This window comes from Nycticebus coucang, chromosome 2 (assembly GCF_027406575.1).
Source record: "Nycticebus coucang isolate mNycCou1 chromosome 2, mNycCou1.pri, whole genome shotgun sequence".
Lineage (NCBI taxonomy): Eukaryota > Metazoa > Chordata > Mammalia > Primates > Lorisidae > Nycticebus > Nycticebus coucang.
Window position 1 is genome coordinate 22,827,679 of NC_069781.1, and position 19,817 is coordinate 22,847,495.

The 19,817-nt window shown below is 43.8% G+C and overlaps 1 protein-coding gene across 10 annotated transcripts in view; it reads left to right on the top strand.

The window, feature by feature from the left end:
* Positions 1-19,817, top strand: part of TNC (tenascin C) — a 99,110-nt gene that overhangs the window by 19,721 nt on the left and 59,572 nt on the right. For 8 of the 10 annotated variants that reach the window (XM_053564604.1, XM_053564619.1, XM_053564627.1 and 5 more), the window contains exons 2-7: positions 6,457-6,531; positions 11,296-11,886; positions 14,728-16,137; positions 17,373-17,636; positions 18,704-18,819; positions 19,595-19,751. In XM_053564604.1, coding sequence (XP_053420579.1) covers positions 11,430-11,886; positions 14,728-16,137; positions 17,373-17,636; positions 18,704-18,819; positions 19,595-19,751 — 2,404 coding nt within the window. In that variant the 5' untranslated portion in view covers positions 6,457-6,531; positions 11,296-11,429. The remainder of the gene's footprint in view (positions 1-6,456; positions 6,532-11,295; positions 11,887-14,727; positions 16,138-17,372; positions 17,637-18,703; positions 18,820-19,594; positions 19,752-19,817) is intronic. The other 2 variants (XM_053564608.1, XM_053564606.1) reach the window with 2 other exon arrangements.

A 19,817-nucleotide genomic window follows, 5' to 3' on the forward strand; every position in this document is an offset into this window, starting at 1 on the left:
AGAGTGCTGTGGCGTCACACGGCTCACAGCAACCTCTAACTCTTGGGCTTACGCGATTCTCTTGCCTCAGCCTCCCGAGCAGCTGGGACTACAGGCGCCCGCCACAACGCCCGGCTATTTTTCTGTTGCAGTTTGGCCAGGGCTGGGTCCGAACCCGCCACCCTCGGCATATGGGGCCGGCGCCCTACTCACTGAGCCACAGGCGCTGCCCAATTTGAAATATTTTCATCAAACTGGTTAACATAGCCTTTATGGGATTTTCCTAGTTATTGTGTTAAGACGTTTGTATTCTACATTTAGTAAATTTCACAGGTACCCTTGTAAGATGCACCGTAGGTGTGGTCCCAGCGATTACCCCGCCTCTACCCATCCTCCCTCTCCCCTCCCTATCCCATTTCCTCATATTCTTGGGCTATAATTGAGTTCATATGAAAGCTATAACTTGGTTTCATAGTAGGGCTGGGTACACTGGATACTTTTTCTTCCATTCCTAAGATACTTTGCTAAGAAGAATATGTTCCAGCTCCATCCATGTAAACATGAAAGAGGTAAAATCCCTGTCTTTTTTAAGGCTGCATATTCCATGGTGTACATATACTACCATTTATTAATCCATTGTGGGTCAATGAGCACTTGGGCTTTCTCCATGACTTAGCAATTATGAATTGGGCTGCAATAAACATTCTGGTACAAATATCTTTGTTATAAGGTGATTTTTGGTCTTCTGGATATATACCTAGTAGAGGAATTATAGGATCGAATGGCAGGTCTATTTTTAGATCCCTAAGTGTTCTCCAAATATCTTTCCAAAAGGAACGTACTAGTTTGCATTCCTCTGGTTTGGGGATTTTTGTGATGTGGGCTAATCTTACCGGAGTTAGATGATATCTCAAAGTGGTTTTGATTTGCATTTCTCTGATGATCAAGGATGATGAGCATTTTTTCATATGTCTGTAGGCCGTGCGCCTGTCTTCTTCAGAGAAGTTTCTCTTCAAGTCCCTTGCTCACCCTGAGATGGGATCACTTGTTCTTTTATTGCTAATATGTTTGAGTTCTCTATGGATTCTGGTTATTAAATCCTTGTCGGACACATAACCTGCAAATATCTTCTCCTATTCTGAGGCTGTTTGCTTGCTTTACTTACTGTGTTCTTGGCTGTGCAGAAGCTTTTTAGTTTGATCAGGTCCCAGTAGTGTATTTTTGGTGTTGCTTCAATTGCCCAGTAGGTCCTCCTCATAAAATATTCTCCCAGGCCAATTTCTTCAAGTGTTTTACCTACACTTTCTTCTAGTATTTTTATAGTTTCATGTCCTAAGTTTAAATCTTTAATCCAGTGAGAGTCTATCTTAGTTAATGGTGAAAGGTGTGGGTCCAGTTTCAGTCTTCTACAGGTCGCCAGCCAGTTCACCCATATGCACTTCTTTATGAAGGCTTCCCAGTGGTCTTGAGAAAGAGATGAACCTCAGTCAAATTCATTGACCAAGAGGCAATATGTCTGTGTTTTAATATCAGCTTTACCACTAACTGTCTGGTGACCTTCTCTGGGTACTCCTGTTCAGTTATTCTCTTATAAGTAGACACTACAGTAAATATGTTTTATGTCATATTCTATCTCTACTTAATTGCATGTGGCCTCCTGGAGTGATAGATCCAGAATGATTCTGAAGCAGAACTCCAAAGGAATTTCTTATTATTGATTAGCAAGGCCTGCCATACACAACCAGAATAGGGTGTGTGTGTGAGTGCCTCAGATTTTGGCTCCTGTCAACCATCTACAGTTGCTTCTAAGTCCTCCTCAAGAATGATTTTGACTCTGTAATCTGAGGTCTGTCTGTGCCTTTGGAAAGTACTGAGAAGCTGGGCCAAATGTTTCCCGCTAGGAACATTGTCTTAAAAGTTTAAACCACAAGCAGTCTGTTCTGGAGAAACCCTGGCTCAGCAGCATGGACAACCATCCCAGTAGCAGCTCTGCCTCTGAGAAACCTTGGCCAGTGAACTGACCTCCCAAAAAAGAGCCCCACCCAGGCTCACTCCCTTTCTTTTCTTGCTACTGAAATAGAACTGACAGGCTAAGAGGGAAACCAGAACTATAGCCACAGACTCTACACTTTCCTAAAAATTTCAGAGCTTCCCTGTCACCTGACAAACTGGAACACTAAGATTTATACACTTCCATGGATAAAGCAACATGGGAAAGAGAGGGCTCCCCAAAAGTCTCTTATGAATCTCATCCTTCAGAGACTGGCCTTCTGCTTAGTGCCTTCTCCAAACAAAAGACACAGGTAATCACACGAGACCAATACACACCAGCTACTAACATCTCCTTCCTTGTAAGTGTTAGCTGCAGAGTATTCTGCCTGCATTATCTTATTAATCTGATCCTTCTCACTTGCAGTTGGAAGAACCTTATTGTGAGCTTGATGCAGTGTTACCATTTTACAGACAAGAAAACTGAGGCTCACAGAGGCAATGTTACACATCCAAAGCAGCTACTAGATAGAATCCTATGGAGTTGCCACCACCAGCCATTTTTTGACTTAAAAAAAAGAATATTTATTCCATATGGTTCAAGCTAATGGCAAGTGGCAGACAGCAAGAGCCAGGATCTAACAGTATTTGATTCCAGAGCAGACATTTTCAAATATTTTCTTGATCAAATTGATAGTTGTCAATTTTAACATTTATCATTCTTCCCAATAAGTATCTGCTTATATGTCTGCTTTCAATACTAAACTATGAACTCAGTAAGGGCAAGATCTATCCGCCACTAGTTTCTGAAACACCCTACCACCCCCAGCTTATCCCAGTAGGAGCCTGTTTTTATACTTGTTCCAGTCATCTCTATTGAATGCAAGAGTAAATAATTTTAAAATGAATTAATTCTCAGTACTCTGAGATAATCACTAGATCTCCTAGTTTCCTAACTGAGAAACAGTTAAGCCAACATATTACCTAAATGAATAACTGCTTCTCAGTTCTGGAATCCAAACACCGAGGCTTGGAGGGTCTTTGGCCTGACAGTTAGAGTTTTCTCAATTCTTTCATGACACAGGTTGTTCTGGACTCACTCAATGGTGGGGATCAGATGTCCTTGGAAATCCTCACTTATGGCTGTTCCCTGGCTCCTCTCTCTTCCTGACACATTCCAAAAAGGAATTTATGGATATTGGGAAGGATAAGGGGTAAGGAATTTCTAGAACATTTAAGAATGCCCATGTAAACAACTCTATGCTTGACAGACTGTGCACAATAAAATTCTTGTGCCTGTAAGTGAGAAGAAAAATTCAGTGTAAGCTCCCTCGTGCATTGCCAAAATGATGTGGAAATAAATTCGTCCATATTTCTAAATAGTAGGAATCCTCCGTGTCCTCCCAAACCTCAGATATTTCATGTATGTGTCCGAGGCAATAAGATAAATATATTCTGGGAGCTGCTAAAAATGAAGTCATAAGAAACTAATTCTGAAATATGATTCTAGGCAGTTGGAAGTTTTATCTTTATCTAAAAATGAATTGTTTATTCTCTAGCTGTGACCAGGAAAAAATTCAAAGATTGTTGATTTCTTCATCCAGCAATGGTCTTTGTCCTGTGATGAAGTGCCTAAAAATAACTGTTAGTTTATTCCATGCTGCTTCTAAAAGGTTAAAGTTAGCTACCCAACAGCTCTACTGGTTAAAAAGAAAAAAGAGAGAAGGGCGACGGGGGTGGGACAGAAATTATCTTACACTGGTAACATCTACTGCCAAGGAAATTAATTGAAATAAGATTAGTCCTACCTACCCTACTCAAAAAAAAAAAAAAAAGTCTTGGTGATTATTGTTTTTCTTTCTTTTTTTTTTTTTTTTTCGTTTTTGTAGGAGACAGGGTTCATAATTGTATCAGGTGTTTGGGGCCAAAGACTGAATACGAAAGCCAGTGTTCTGCCCGGCCTTCTCAACAGCTGGCTGTGTGCAGTCAGCACCTGGCCAGACAGACGTTCAACACTGCTGACTGGGCTAAGTCCCTGCCCTTCACATTGACCTTTAATATCCTTCCCAATGTGGCTTCTCCAACTCCGCGGTGTCTCTTCCTTTCCACTCCCCTATGTATTATTATAACCCCCATAGAACATAACCTCCCCATATTCCCTGCATACCACCCCACTTTTGCACGCATGAGGCACCTGCAAAGAAAAGCTGCTGTTATTACTATCATCTGCTTCATTCTTGCCATCCCGCATGGGATCCAACTTCCTTGCCCTTTTCTCATACCGCTTCTTCTTTGCAGACTTCCGTATTCTTCCATTTCTACCCACTCCCGGAGGTGTCTCCACCCACTTTTCAGAATTTTGCCTACCATTCAAGTTTATCTCAAATACCTCATCTTTCAAGGTGTTTATCTTGATCCCTTCAAAAAAAGAACATGAGCCTGTTTTTGAACATGCCCTCCCTTCATTTTGAACATTAAGGGATCTAAATTAACCCAACTCTTTTGTTACTCATTATATCATTATTATTGTCACAAATGTATCTCCCTGAGCTGAGTCCCCCCCACACACAACCCCTTTCTGGATACAAGGTTTCCTTTCTGATCTGTTCTCTTATTTGACCTGTGTTGTAATTTCTGCTTCTGTTATATTATCTACCACATATGAAGCACCTTCTATGTGCCAAGCACTATGCTAGTAGCTTAACATTTATCTTCTCATTTCATCCCATTCAGCCACATCACTACGAGATAGACATGCATATCCCACAGAGGATGCAAGTGAGATTCAGAGAAAGGGAATGGCCACAGGCACAGTACTAAAGTGGGAAAGCTGAATTCTAACATAGAGATATTTTGCTCCCAAGATCAGAATCTTTCCCCAACACCTCCAGCTACTTTATAACAGAAATATTTAGGTGGCTAAAGGAAACAGACTGGGCACCCCAAAAACTGTGGAGCAAACCAGTGCAGGGTCAGCAGAGGAATGGGAGTCACGGATTGTCTCTGACAAGCACTACCAGCTTCTGAGGGAGTGGCTCTTAACCTTCCTAATGCCGCGACCCTTTAATACACTTCCTCATGTTATGGTGACCCCCAACCATAAAATTATTTTCGTTGCTACTTCATGTGTGCAAAAACATGTGTTTTTCAAAAATACGTGTTTTCTGATGGTCTTAGGCGACCCGTGTGAAAGGGTCGTTCTACCCCAAAGGGGTTGCGACCCACAGGTTGAGAACCGCTGTCCTAAGGGAACGCAGAGACAGAGCAGAGTGAGGCGTTATACTGGGACAGAGTAGTTTCTGGAGAACTCAGCTTTGGTTCCATGAGAGGAGAAGATTCTTCTGGGTCTCTAAGGTGTGCAGAGAGAGGGAGAAGAAAATCTTTCCTGACCCAGGGGCAGGGTGTGGGAAAAGATGCTAACCAAGGACAAGGTGGTTAGGTCTTCAGATTTAAGGAAGACAACGGCCTTAAAGACCGTGCTCCACTTGTATCTGGATATGTTCAAACATATAAAGTACAGCAACCACAGTGCACACACGTGCTTGCTTATGTTTAAGTCGCTTAAAAGATGCCATCCTTTCTCCCTCGTGGCATGGCACCTGTGTCTGAGGCGCTTACCCATTTTCATCAGACATCAAGACATCAGTTCATCAACATCAGACCTTTCTTACAAGATCTCTTTTTCCCTCGTGGCTTGGCACCTGTGTCTGAGGCGCTTACCCATTTTCATCAGACATCAAGACATCAGTTCATCAACATCAGACCTTTCTTACAAGATCTCTTTGCCTTAGTTTCTTACTTTGTACTATGAACTTAATAAAATCAAGCAACCTTCAAAACCAGTACTGCTCAATAGAATTTCTTGTGATGATGGAAATGTTCTTTATCTGCACTGGTCTGATCCAGTGGCATTAGCCACGTGAGGCTATTAAGTACTTGAAATGTGAGTAGCACAATTGAAGAATGAGAATTTTAATTGTATTTAATTTAATTAATGTTAATAACCACGTGTGGCCTGTTAGACAGAATGGCTAGACCAGGCGTCCTCAAACTGCAGCCCGTGGGCCACATGAAGTGGTGTGAATTGTATTTGTTCCCATTTTGTTTTTTACTTCAAAATAAGATATGTGCAGTGTGCATAGGAATTTGTTCATAGTTTTTTGTTTTTTAACTATAGTCCGGCCTGCCAATGGTCTGAGGAACAGTGAATTGGCCCCCTGTTTAAAAAGTTTGAGACGCCTGCTCTAAACCAACAAATGCATGTTTTTTATCACTTAATAACCTCCTATCTCATGAAGAAATGGTAGAATTTTGTCACCAAATTAATTATGTTGGGGGATGTTAACAAAAATGAAGATACCTAGAAGGTCTCGCAGAATCAATTTCACAATTCATTTGGCTCTAAAAAATTCCTTTGATTAAAAAAAAAATTCCTTTGATTAAGATAGAAAGCAAAGTCTGACCCACATGTACACTTTTCTGCATTAGGTATGCGTGCTGAGGCAAGGGCACAGAGCAGGAGCTCGGGGTATGGAGCTTAGCCTGGAAGGAGCTCTGTCTTAGGTATGTGACCCCAAAAATCTATGTGTTTCTCCTTGATGCTCTTCTTTGCGATTATTGACTTAACAAGTTTTTTAGCCTCACCATAAAAAAATCCACACACACAGTTAGATATATAAGCAATACATATGTGTGTGTATATCTTCTAGGGCAGATTTAATATTTGTCTAGGTGCACTGACAAATTTCCCCTTCCCTGCAGAACTCTTATCCCTGTTAAAAACAGCTGTGTAGGGGTTAGGGTTAAGAAAGAAAATTCTAGAAGAAAAAAATATTAATTGAAGTCCATACTTTCCTCTACAAAAGCTTCCCTTTACTGAGCGCTGGACACTGGCACGGCCTGTGCCGTCCCTTTCATACACATCATCTCATGCACTATTCAAATCGTCCTCTGCGGACACTCCTACCACGTTAATTGATGGTCGTGGGTAATACCTTGCACAAGGAAGAGGAAGTGGTCAAACAATAATTCAAACCCTGCAGTTTGTCTGCAAAACCCGTGCTCTTCAACGCCCTATGATTTTCATTTTGGTACTTTGGGACCAGCTGCATTCTCAAAGAAGCTCTTCCTACTGAGGACAAATCCAACTTGAAAAATCTTTCTTCCATTGTGCTGAAATTTGCCTTCTTGTAACCAATGCTCCCTCCCTGCCCCACCCCTTTGCGCGCTCATACACATAGATGTTTGTTGTGTCCTTAAAGGCCACAAGAGACAAGCCCGCTCTTGCTTGGCTGGGTTTACACATGGTAATTCTGCCCGCCTCGACCCTGGTTCTCTCATCTACAGGATAGACGTGCATAGGATGGTAGTTCTTTCTTGTATAAGATACTTTCCAGAGCTTTCATGGGTGATCATTTCCTACAAATATAATAATTTGATTGTGCTTTTTAACGAGTCTCCGCAGAATAAGTTGCTTATTCTGAAATATAAAAGCTCTGCTATTGGAACATGGATTCTTCACATCTAACCTAAGTATCTCAATTTGCAATCTCAAGTACTTTTCCCTAGGTCCATCCTCAAAGGAGACATAACCCAGCCATTTGTCTGCATGAGGATATTTTACATTCTTAAAGGTCATTACTTGTTCCCTATCTTTTCTCTCTCTCGTATAAATATTTTCAGTTTTAGTAAATTTATCTTCATAAAATTTGCCTCCTCCCCGACCAGTGATTTCTCTGGCTCCTCTTTAATCTAGATCCAAGTTGCTGCTGACTTTAAGACTAGATTCAACTAGGAGGTCAAGCTCAAGTTTAAGCAAAATTTAGCTATTGGTGTGGACTTTTGCTGAGTTTTGTTCCGAGAAGTGGGACAAAATAGCAGCTACTAGTTAATGAGTGCTTACTATGGCCTTGACATTGTGATAGATGCTTTATGTACAGGTCTCTAATCCTTCATTTTCTCTGAAACATTTTTGACACGTATTTTACAAAGGAGGTCATGGCTTAGAGAGCATCAATAGCTTGCCAAAGTTACAGTGGTAGTGACTGACCTTTGAACCCAGGTGTGTCTACTTCCAAACCCTAAGCATTTTGCCCAACAATATGGTAAGTTTTTCCTAAAGTGCCAAACCATCTACCCACCCCACCCCCATTTCAGTCTACTATGAGCCAACTGGGACATATTTAAACTGCAAGAATAACATACCTCACCCAGGTGCTGTGGCTCACACCTGTAATCCTAGCTCTCTGAGATGCTAAAGTGAGCAGATGGCTTGAGCTCAGGAGTTTGAGACCAGCCTGAGAAAGAGCAAGACTCCATCTGTACTAAAATTTTAAAAAAGTATCTAGGCATTATGGTGTATGCCTGTAGTCCCAGCTACTCAGGAGGTTGAGGCAAGGGGATTGCTTGAGCTCAAGAATTTGAGGTTGCTGTGAGCTATGATGCAACAACACTCTATCCAGGGCACAGAGTGAGACTGTCTCAAGGAAAAAAAAAAAAAAAAAACATGTTTTCCCCCCAAACAATGTAACATTTGACAGTGCCAGTGCACATGTTAAATACACAGTGAAAACTTCTCTCTCTACAACACTCTGGCCATTACTACTCTAAATTCATTGCCTTAGTGTCTCAACTAGCAACTCTGAAGTTTTTTTCAGATGGAAATTTAAGCCATTTACCAACACACATAAAAGTGTTGGATAAAAGTCCAGAAATATTTCAAGCTTGGCCCATGGGCCTTGAGGGGGTTGGGGGCAGGGAGGGCTAACAGCTGGTAGGAAGTGGGGAGAAAGAAGGACTTTGAAAAGGTGAAAAGAATTAAAGCAGTCATTCCAAGAGGTTATGCGATCAATAAATATTTGTCCAGCAAACAAACAGAATGGCCAAATGGGTTTGAGAGAAGAGAATAGACCAAGCTCTCCGCTCCATAATAATCTTCATTTAGTGGGCTTACTTAAATCCCAGCCCCACAAACTGTGATTTAGAAAACAAATTTGAATGAGAAAGAATACTCAGAAGATTTTGGTTTGTTTTTTGTTCTTTATCTTAGTTTATTTATTTATTTTACTAACCAGTGAAGAGGGGCCTTAAGTAAATATTGCAGAAATAGTTGGTAAAATATCAGTGTGATTATTATGGGGATGTGATGAGGGTGAGTATGGGCCATTCTTGGTTAAATGATATGCATTTAATAGGCATATCATTTAATCGAGACATGTCATCTAGTGCATTCTTAGTCTCAGACCCTTGACCAGGTCTACAAAAGCTTTTCGGTTCAGTTCTCCCTATCACAATGTATTCTGCAAAGAGTTTCTGTCATCAGGACAGAGGTGATCTGTTGGGATTATGTTGATATATTCTATCATTAGGATAAAATATTTCTGGAAAAAAAGTTAGAAATCTCTTTATGGGCTAAGTAATCCACATACCACAGCTAATTGACATAAATAGTTAACTCAGAATGTGCAAGTGTACGAATAGCGTAGGCATAGGGAAATGTCAGCTTGTGAAATGGCTTATTAAAAACCAAATAGCTCTTCAATTATTTTTAATTACATTCAGGTGCATTTCCCAAAGAGGATCATGAATGATTTATATCATTTATAGACCTCTAATAATGCCTCCAAAACATTATTTTCATCAGTATCATAACCACCCAAATTTTTGCCATGTCTTCCTATCTTTACTCCATTTCTCAACTACCTGGGATACCATACAGGTAAATAGCCACTAGACAAATGGATAAGGCAACTTCATAAAGTGAGAACTGCTTTATGAGTTCTCCAGAACTCCATATTGTGTTCCCAACTAATCCTTCTCACTATTTAAAACTCAGCTTAAATTCCTTCCTTTCTGATAAACCATGTCATATCATTCTCCTGACAATTCTTTTCACCTTCTTTCAAGTTCCCTAAGCAGTTATAGTCTACACTACAAAATAAATCCTATACACTGTTTCTTGCTCCATTCCCTAAATATTGAATGAATGATTTTGTTTTCTTCTCAATTCTATTGTTAAGTCTTCTGATGGTATTTAATTGGTCTTCTATTTATTTCTACCACCCACAGAACTCTGATTATTGTGGTGAACTCAGTAAGAATTCTATAAATACTTGATGGGAGAAAACATCAGAGGCTGGTGGTGGATATCCTTTCTGAGCCAATCTAGTCATGAACCTTAGATTAGATAACCAGTTCAGAAATGCTCTTGTAGGCTCTTTGATGGGCTGGATTTTTGAAGATTTTGGAAATGATAAAAGAGAAAGGAAACAGGGGTTCAGAGGGGTGGAATGCTATCCTGATAGCCAAATAGTAAGAAGCTCAGCTGGGATTAAAGCTCAATTTGCCTTATGGAGTCCTTTATTATAACCCCCACCTCTCAAAATAGAAAAAAATCAGTAGATGATGGGCAGTGCCTGTGGTTCAAAGGATTAAGGCGCTTGCCCCATATGCCAGAGGTGGCAGGTTCAAACCCAGCCCTGGCCAAAAAAAAAAAAAAACCAGTAGATGGCATTAAGCCCAATTTTGAGGATCAGTAATAAGAGGCATATCTGGCTCAGTGCCTATAGCTCAGTGGCTAGGGTGACAGCCACATACAACAGAGCTGGCTGGCGGGTTCGAAGTCGGTCCAGGGCCTGCCAAACAACAATGACAACTATAACTAAAAAATAGCCAAGCATTGTTTCTGTAGTCCCAGCTACTTGGGAGGCTGAGGCAAGAGAATCATTTAAGTCCAAGAGTTTGAGGTTGCTGTGAGCTGTGACACCATAGCATTCTACTGAGGGCAACATAGTGAAACTCTGTCTCAAAGAAAAAAAAAAAAAAAAAAAGGCATGTGTTACTATGACCTTCATAACACTGTGGTAATTGACTCAGTGGACTTAGTTAGTAAATATTGAAGAAACTGATTAATACACAAGTGATTTCTATGCCATTCGTTTAACCTTGCCATTAGCCATTATGATCTTCATTGTATGCAAAGTGAAATAAGGCAAAGAAAAGTTACATGAATTTCCCAAGGGGCCAGAGCTAGATTTGAGATACAAACCCGTGTCTGTCTTATTCCAATGTCCTGTCCTTTCCTCCATATCCTACTATCTCCCTAAATTTGCTGAAGATGAACAGTGTGTGAAGTCATTACTTTAAAATTACAAAATTATTTTTAAAGATATTTTACATCAGCACAACAGTGATGACATAAATGATAAAAGATTGTCAGGGAAGCTTTAAACACAAGAATACAGAATCAAAACCCACTTGGAATTGTAGCTATTGGGTTGATTGGATTATCAGTAGATACTGATACTGTTTTCCTTTGTTTCCTTGCAGAAGATTAATTCTTTCAAGAAGAGTAGGAACAACTGATTTGGATTCTATTCTGTGTTCTCAAATCATTTCTGCTGAGAGTGAGACATCTTAGGATCCTAGAACCCCAGAAACACCCAACCAAAGCTACCTCCACCATGGGGGTCATGACTCGGCAGTTGGCGGCCATCTTTCTAGCTTTACTGGCCCTCTCTACCGAAGGTGGGGTCCTGAAGAAAGTTATCCGGTACAAGCGACAGAGTGGGGTGAATGTTACCCTGCCGGAGGAGAGCCAGCCGGTGGTGTTTAACCATGTCTACAACATCAAGCTGCCTGTGGGATCCCAGTGTTCAGTGGATCTGGAATCAGCCAGCGGAGAGAAAGACCTCACCCCACCATCAGAGCCCAGTGAAAGCTTCCAGGACCACACGGTGGATGGGGAGAACCAGATTGTCTTCACTCACCGCATCAACATCCCCCGCCGGGCCTGTGGCTGTGCAGCCGCTCCAGATGTCAAAGAGCTCCTGAGTAGGCTGGAGGAACTGGAGAGCCTGGTATCGTCCCTGCGGGAGCAATGTACCACAGGGGCAGGCTGCTGCCTCCAGCCTGCAGAAGGTACACACCGGAGGCTGGTCCAGGCCCCTCCCTGTACAGATGGGAGAGATGATGAGCATGGCAGGATCCATCTATAGTTTCCAGATTGAGTTCCCTGCCTCTTAGGAGCACTAGCCACATGAAATGTTCCTTACAAAGAGATTGCATGGTCAAATAATTGTGGAGAATGTAGCCACCTCTCTCCTGCTTGAAGAACTCACAGAGATAAATGTTTCTCAGAGGAATTTTCAGGTCTCTGAGAAGTCCTGCTTTGAAAAACCCTACATCCCTTTAATCCTAAATTTCTAAATTTTATTTGAACATGAAATCCAACCATTAGCCACCCCAAAACCTATGACTATACCAAGATATTTCTGCTCCAAAGAGAACTCCCTGGTAGGTGTCAATATAGCCCCATCCCCTCATCTGGGTTCAAGGTGCAAATAGGGAAACTGAGGCCCAGAAGGAAGATGGGGTTCCTCAAGGTCCTGAAATGAGCGGCTGAGTTTCTCATATCCCAGTGTTCTTACAGTGCTGCCTGTGGTTGTGCAGAGTCTGTGAGAATGGGAAAATGTTCAAGTTTAATAGCAGTACAGATGGTCACATTCATGCATTAAGCCCCCTCTATGTACTTAGCAGTGTGATTATTATCTCTTGTAATTCTCCCAACAATACTGTCAGAGAAGGTTTAGCTCTCTCTTCTGCGACCTGAGAACTGAGCCTCAAAGAAGCCACCAATTGGCACAGATGGCACAGGAGTAGTGAGAGGTGGGGGCTCTGGATGTTCCTGTGAATCTCCAGAGCTTGGCTCTCCCACGGGTGCCCTGTCTCCACAGGTACCCCACCTTAAGGAATTTTGCTGCTTTGGAATTATGACGTTCTCTAAAGTTGGTACAGCTATGGGAGTTTCAACAACTTCAAATCAGAGATGAAAATCTGTTTCTGCCAATTGGAAAAGAAATTACCAAAAAGTATTTGGACAACCATTTCAAGAGTAGACCTAACTATCCTTGGTAAACTAGTCTTATGGTTCTTTAGGACACACTCTGGCATTCTAAGGCAATATTTTCAAAAATGTTTTCTTCTATGCATAAAGATTTAGTTTTCCTTCCCCTTCTGTCATCTTCCCTGCAAAATCCAGATGAGGGTACAAAGGAGGATCAACATTAAGTAGCAAGTTAAAACAATTGTTTAGAACAGCGCTGTCCAATGAAAATATAAGGTAAGCCAGATGTATAATCCTTAATTTTCCAGTGGTCATATTAAAGAAAGGAAAAAGAAACAGGCAAAAAATAATTGCAATCATCTATTTTACTTAATTGAATATAACCAAAATATCAGTTTTTCCGCCTGGAGTCAATACAAAAATGATTAGTGGATATTTACATTCTATATATTTATACTAAGTCTTTGAGAGCCAGTGTGTATTTTATACTAACAGCACATGTCCATTCAGACTAGCCATAACTCAATGCTTGACAGCCACATGTGGCCATTGGTCATTATACTGAACAGCACAGATTTAGATTCTCACTTTCAAACCAACTTTTTTTTAAATTTTCTTCCTTTCTGCTATCAGGAAGGAAATAAAATACATCAATGCAACTGTGTCTAGATAAAGAGAACACAGAAGTGACTTTAGTTTCACTCATTCGTCTCCATGGAAATCAGACTAGACAAAAGTTAGGCCTCAAAGCCCTGGGGTGATGTCAGTCTTGACGTCACATTCCGCAGCTTGACCACCACGACAAAGTAATCAAGAGAGGGAGGGAAAAAAGACAGAGACACAAGGATTTTCTGGGGGCTAAACCAAACTGAAAAGTGTCCTGATAAAATTAGAAACCGAGTCCTTAGCTCCCTTATTTCAGGTATGGGAAATTAGAATCTTTTGGTCATGTAAACCCACTTACCAACTTGAGTCAACCCAAAAGAAAAAAAAAAAAAACTTTGGAAGAGAAAACAAAGAAAATATCACTGAACATAAATATGAGTTAGCTCTTAATGTCTTCATTTAATCCCTACAGAACCCCAGAGAAGGTTCTATCAATACAGAAAGAAGGAAACGTTCAGGAAACTGAGTACTAGAGAAGTTTAAATCCCTCCCCAAATGTAGCACAGCTATTGGCCTTAAAAAGTCAGAATTATAAAAAGCCAGTTTGGGATGGCGCCTGTGGCTCAGTGAGTAGGGCGCTGGCCCCATATGCCTAGGGTGGCAGGTTCAAACCCAGCCCTGGCCAAACCGCAACAAAAAAATAGCCGGGCGTTGTGGCGGGCGCCTGTAGTCCCATCTGCTCCGGAGGCTGAGGCAGAAGAATTGCCTAAGCCCAGGAGTTGGAGGTTGCTGTGAGCTGTGTGACGCCACGGCACTCTACCAAGGGCGGTACAGTGAGACTCTGTCTGTACAAAAAAAAAAAAAAAAGTCAGTTCAGTAACTATTTCTTGGGCATCTCTTATGTGCCTGACCTTGACTCAGCACTTGCTACTGGAGAAGTAGCCACATAGCCCAGTAATGCATTTCCACAAGGCAGTGACTCATAATCACTGGAGTCATCGGACTTCTTGAAAATGTAATAAAAACTATGGATCCTCTCCCCAGGTGGAAATTCTCTCTCTCTCTATATATATATATATCTCTATCTCTATCTCTATCTCTATCTCTATCTCTATCTCTTTTAGTGTATAGTTAGGGGAACACTGATTAAGACTTCGTATGTGATGCAGGTGATGTGAGTCTCATCTGATGTGGTTTTCCAGCCAGAGGGCCTGAGGATGCAGCCACCCTCTGGCTAATTTGAATCTGGGCACCTCCAGGAAACTTGGCTGCTTGCGCCCAGCTGAAAGCTTCTGTTCTCTTTGTCACAGGCCGTCTTGACACCCGGCCCTTCTGCAGTGGCCGCGGCAACTTCAGCACAGAAGGATGTGGCTGTGTCTGTGAACCTGGCTGGAAAGGTCCCAACTGCTCTGAGCCCGAATGCCCAAGCAACTGTCACCTTCGAGGACAGTGCGTGGATGGACAGTGTGTCTGTGATGAGGGCTTCACGGGGGAGGACTGCAGCCAGCTGGCCTGCCCAGGCGACTGCAATGACCAGGGCAAGTGCGTGAACGGGGTCTGCGTCTGTTTCGAGGGGTACACGGGCGCTGACTGCAGCCGGGAGGTCTGCCCGGTGCCCTGCAGCGAGGAGCACGGCACGTGCGTGGACGGCCGGTGCGTGTGCCAGGAGGGCTTCGCGGGCGACGACTGCCAGGAGCCCCTGTGCCTCAACAACTGCTACGGCCGCGGGCGGTGTGTGGAGAACGAGTGCGTGTGCGACGAGGGCTTCACAGGTGAAGACTGCGGCGAGCTCGTCTGCCCCAACGACTGCTTCGATCGCGGCCGCTGCGTCAACGGCACCTGCTACTGTGAAGAAGGCTTCACCGGGGACGACTGCGGCAAGCTGGCCTGCCCGCGCGCCTGCCTCGGCCGGGGCCGCTGCGAGGAGGGGCAGTGCGTGTGCGACGAGGGCTTCGCCGGCCGGGACTGCAGCGAGAAGAGGTGCCCCGCCGACTGTCACCACCGTGGCCGCTGCGTGGACGGACGGTGTGAGTGTGACGACGGCTTCACGGGAGCTGACTGCGGGGAGCTCAAGTGTCCCCGTGGCTGCAGTGGCCACGGCCGCTGTGTCAACGGGCAGTGCGTGTGTGAGGACGGCCACACCGGGGAGGACTGCAGCCAGCGGCGGTGCCCCAACGACTGCTACAACCGGGGCCGCTGCGTCCAGGGCAAGTGCGTATGCGAGCACGGCTTCAAGGGCTACGACTGCAGTGACATGAGCTGCCCTAATGACTGTCACCAGCACGGCCGCTGCGTGAATGGCATGTGCGTCTGCGATGACGGCTACATGGGGGAAGACTGCCGGGATCGCCGATGTCCCAGGGACTGCAGCAGCCGGGGCCGCTGCGTGGACGGGCAGTGCGTGTGTGAGGACGGCTTTGCCGGCCCCGACTGCGCCGAACTGTCCTGTCCAAATGACTGTCACGGTCGGGGCCGCTGTGTGAATGGGCAGTGCGTGTGCAACGAAGGCTTCATGGGCAAAGACTGCAAGGAGCGGAGGTGTCCCAGCGACTGTCACGGCCAGGGCCGCTGCGAGGACGGCCAGTGCTTCTGCCACGAAGGCTTCACAGGCCTGGACTGCGGGCAGCGCTCCTGCCCCAGTGACTGCAGCAACTTGGGGCAGTGTGTCTCTGGCCGCTGCATCTGCAGCGAGGGCCATACGGGAGAAGACTGCTCAGAGGGTGAGTGCAGGTGTGGAGGCTGGGTGGTCACAGCCCTGGTGGGCTGGACACCGGGTATGTGCTACAGAACTATGGTGTAGCACCTACACACACACATACGACTCTGAGGGGGCCCTGGTCTCTCAGTTACTACAGGGCCACCTGCTCAGGGAGGCCATGTAATTGTTTTGGGGACACACAGTTAAGACACCAGAGAGCCGATATTTGAGTGTAGCCTCAAAAGAGTGCCCACTGCCCCAATCCAGTGCCCACAATGAGGTAGATGAGGGATGACCTCCCTTTTGCTAACCATTAGCCTCCTTTTCTACTCTTCACTGACACCAAAGTTACAGTAAACAAAATCTCTCTTTTTGGATGAAAGGAAAAATTCAGCTAAAATGAATCTATGGTGGGATTACGTAAAAGCAGCTGTTTTAAATGCACTGACTCAGCTAAAGACTAAATGCTTAACATCCACAAGGTAGGCCTGACTCTTAATTGTCCTTCATTAGGGTTTTTTTGTTTTTGTTTTTTATGGTGAAGAGTGTAAGCTTCCTTAAAGAAGCACTGTTTCCAGCAGTTAGTAGAGGGCCTGGTTTAGAGTAACTGCTCAGGAAAACACCGGTTAAAATGAAAACACAGCAAAGAACAATGATACTCATGGAGAATGAGTCTCCTTGCTATTTCTCATCTGCCCATGTCCTATAATGGAGAATTTCTGCCTTGGATTAAAGCTAGGGGTAGCTGTGTTTAAACATGGGCAAGGCAGCATAGCCTGGTTGGAAAGAATACCAGGCTAGCAGGGAGGAGATGTCAGTTCTAAACTCAACAATGTAAGCAAAGCGAGGCAAGTCCCTCAGCCTCCCTCACATCTAGAAAATGAATGGGCCCAGTATACCCTTCCAGTGCTAAGGGCATGTAACTCAAAGTTCAGAGCTAGGAGTCAAGTTCACAGTTCACTTTTTCATCTCAATGGCCTGAATCTGAACAAAGACCCAGGGAGTAGAGAGGTAGGAAGAGCAAGAACACCGAAGGTCACTTTGCTGACCTGGGACATCAACCTGGAGGTAGTAGGCCAACAGACAGATGTCACGGGGTCTAAAGGGATTGCAGCACGGGGTCCTTGATGAGTTCTACCAGTCAGAGACAACAGAAGCTGGATTTCAAGGGGAGGATATCAGACCTCTGTTGCTGACAGCGGAAGAGGCGGTCAAGGGAGACAAATTGACCCCAGAGTCCTTTCTTATTCTTGGCAGTCTCACCTCCCAAAGACCTCATCGTGACAGAAGTGACTGAAGAGACCGTCAACTTGGCCTGGGACAATGAGATGCGGGTCACAGAGTACCAGATCATATACACGCCCACCCATGCCGATGGCCTGGAAATGCAGTTCCGCGTGCCTGGGGACCAGACGTCCACCACCATCCGGGAGCTGGAGCCTGGTGTGGAGTACTTTATCCGTGTCTTTGCCATCCTGGAGAACAAGAGGAGCATTCCCGTCAGCGCCAGGGTGGCCACATGTGAGTGAGCGGAGCTCTTCCGGCGGCCTTGCCTGCCTTGCCTTGGTTCTTCCAGCCTTACAACTGTTCTTTTATAGTTAAACCAATTAAGAACCTGGAACCCAGTTAAGTTCATTGAATAGTTTTTTAGAGAAATTCCTCATTTTCTATAAATTGTCCCTCTCACACACTGTCATCTATAGACTTCCTGCCAGAGAAGCATTACAGATAACACTTAACAAGTGTTTACTAGGCACAAGACTTTGTCCTAAGCATGCTCTATAGACTAATTCATTTAACCCAATGGGACAGGAGCTATTTTTAAGCCCATTTTACAGATGAGGAAACTGAGACTCTGAATGTTTAATCATCTTATCCCAAACCATACAACAACAGTGTTTGAAGTGAGACTTGAACTCTAGCAGCCCTGGAAGACTTATGCTCATAATCACTCTACTACCTATTAATGGAGCTCATTGCTACTTTTTTTAAGTGGACTCTAGGGTGCAAGTTATTCCTCTATAAATTTACTATCAGTATAAATACCTCCATATCTGAAAAACAAGCTATGGCTGTAATTTGGCCTTTTCTTGCTTAGTAATGCAATAATAAGATTGGCTGCTATTTATTAAACTTGTACTATGTGCCAGGAGCCAGGCACAGCAGTCCACAGGGAGTGTATCACTCCATCCTCGGTGCATTCCTATGGAGCAGGCATATTTATTTACCTTTTCCTCTCAGGTGAAGAAATTGAGGCTCAGGACATATTGTACAACGGGCCTGCAGTCACATTGATGATGATAATGGTAGAGCTTGGATTGTAGCCCAACTCTGTCTGATTCCAAAGCCTGTGCTTGTTTTAGGTTTATGAAATTGCCAACATTGAACCATCTGTTTTGTTCTAGTGTTAGTTTTTGTACTGCCTCCCAGCAGATTGCAGCCCAGAAGAACCTTCCAATTGACCCCAACTCTGGTTGTGAGCCCCGACTATAGCAGGCATCCGTTTAGGGTTTAGTGCAGTCATGGCTGTGTTGCCCCAACCACATACCAATCCCATCCTTATGTCCTATGTGTGCTGCTTCTTACAGACTTGCCTGCACCTGAAGGCTTAAAATTCAAGTCCATCAAGGAGACATCTGTGGAAGTAGAGTGGGATCCTCTGGACATTGCTTTTGAAACGTGGGAGATCATCTTCCGGAATATGGTAAGGAGCAACGAGGAGCAGGTGTATTAGACCTGAAGGATCTGAAAGATGGTCTAAGTGTTCTGCAGACTTTTATATCAACTCAATTTCCTTAGCATTGGTGGAGGACAAGGCTCGAATTAGCACCTTGTGTGTTTGCATCTGTATTTTAAGTGATGTTGGTTTTCCCTTGATTGTAAGAAGTCAGTGAGTATATTAGTTAGAGCTGAGAGCCTAGACAAAGAGAAGTTGTCTCAAGGCTTCAATTGCCTTGCATCATCTCACATATCTTGACTCATAGGAAAAGAAGAAAAGAAGACATAATAGTCTTTTCCTTAAAATGCCTCCAGGCATAATTCTGATTCGAGCAACCCTTCTTTCTAGACCCCAAAGTATATGTGAGGCAGGGAACCTGGGTTCTGAGTTCAAGCCAGGCTCTGCTACCATCTAGCTGTGTGACCTATTAGAACAATCACCTTACTTCTCTGCTGCAGGCCTTAGGCTGTCAAAGGAGGGATTGAGCCTGTGTTCAGAATTCTTTTAGCTCTCACATTCTGTAATTGGACCTGTATGTCAAAGGGGTGATGAGAGCTTCACAGGAGGGAGAAATGAACTTGAGAAATGTATTTATTATCTCTGGATACTCAGCACCTGACATACTGATCTGATGCATCATACGTGGTTAAGAATAGATGAGAGAATACAGGAGAAATGAATGAATGCGGAATGAATGAAGTATACACAAGGGGAGAATGGCAGCTGCTCTACATCTCACCAAGCTGCCTCCATCTTTCAGAATAAGGAGGATGAGGGAGAGATCACCAAAAGCCTGAGGAGGCCAGAGACCTCTTACCGGCAAACAGGTCTAGCTCCCGGGCAAGAGTATGAAATATCTCTGCACATCGTGAAAAACAATACCCGAGGCCCTGGCCTGAAGAGAGTGACCACCACCCGTGAGTATCAGCCTGAATGCCATTTTACAATGATAAAGTTGATTTTACTTCACAGCACCTACCTTC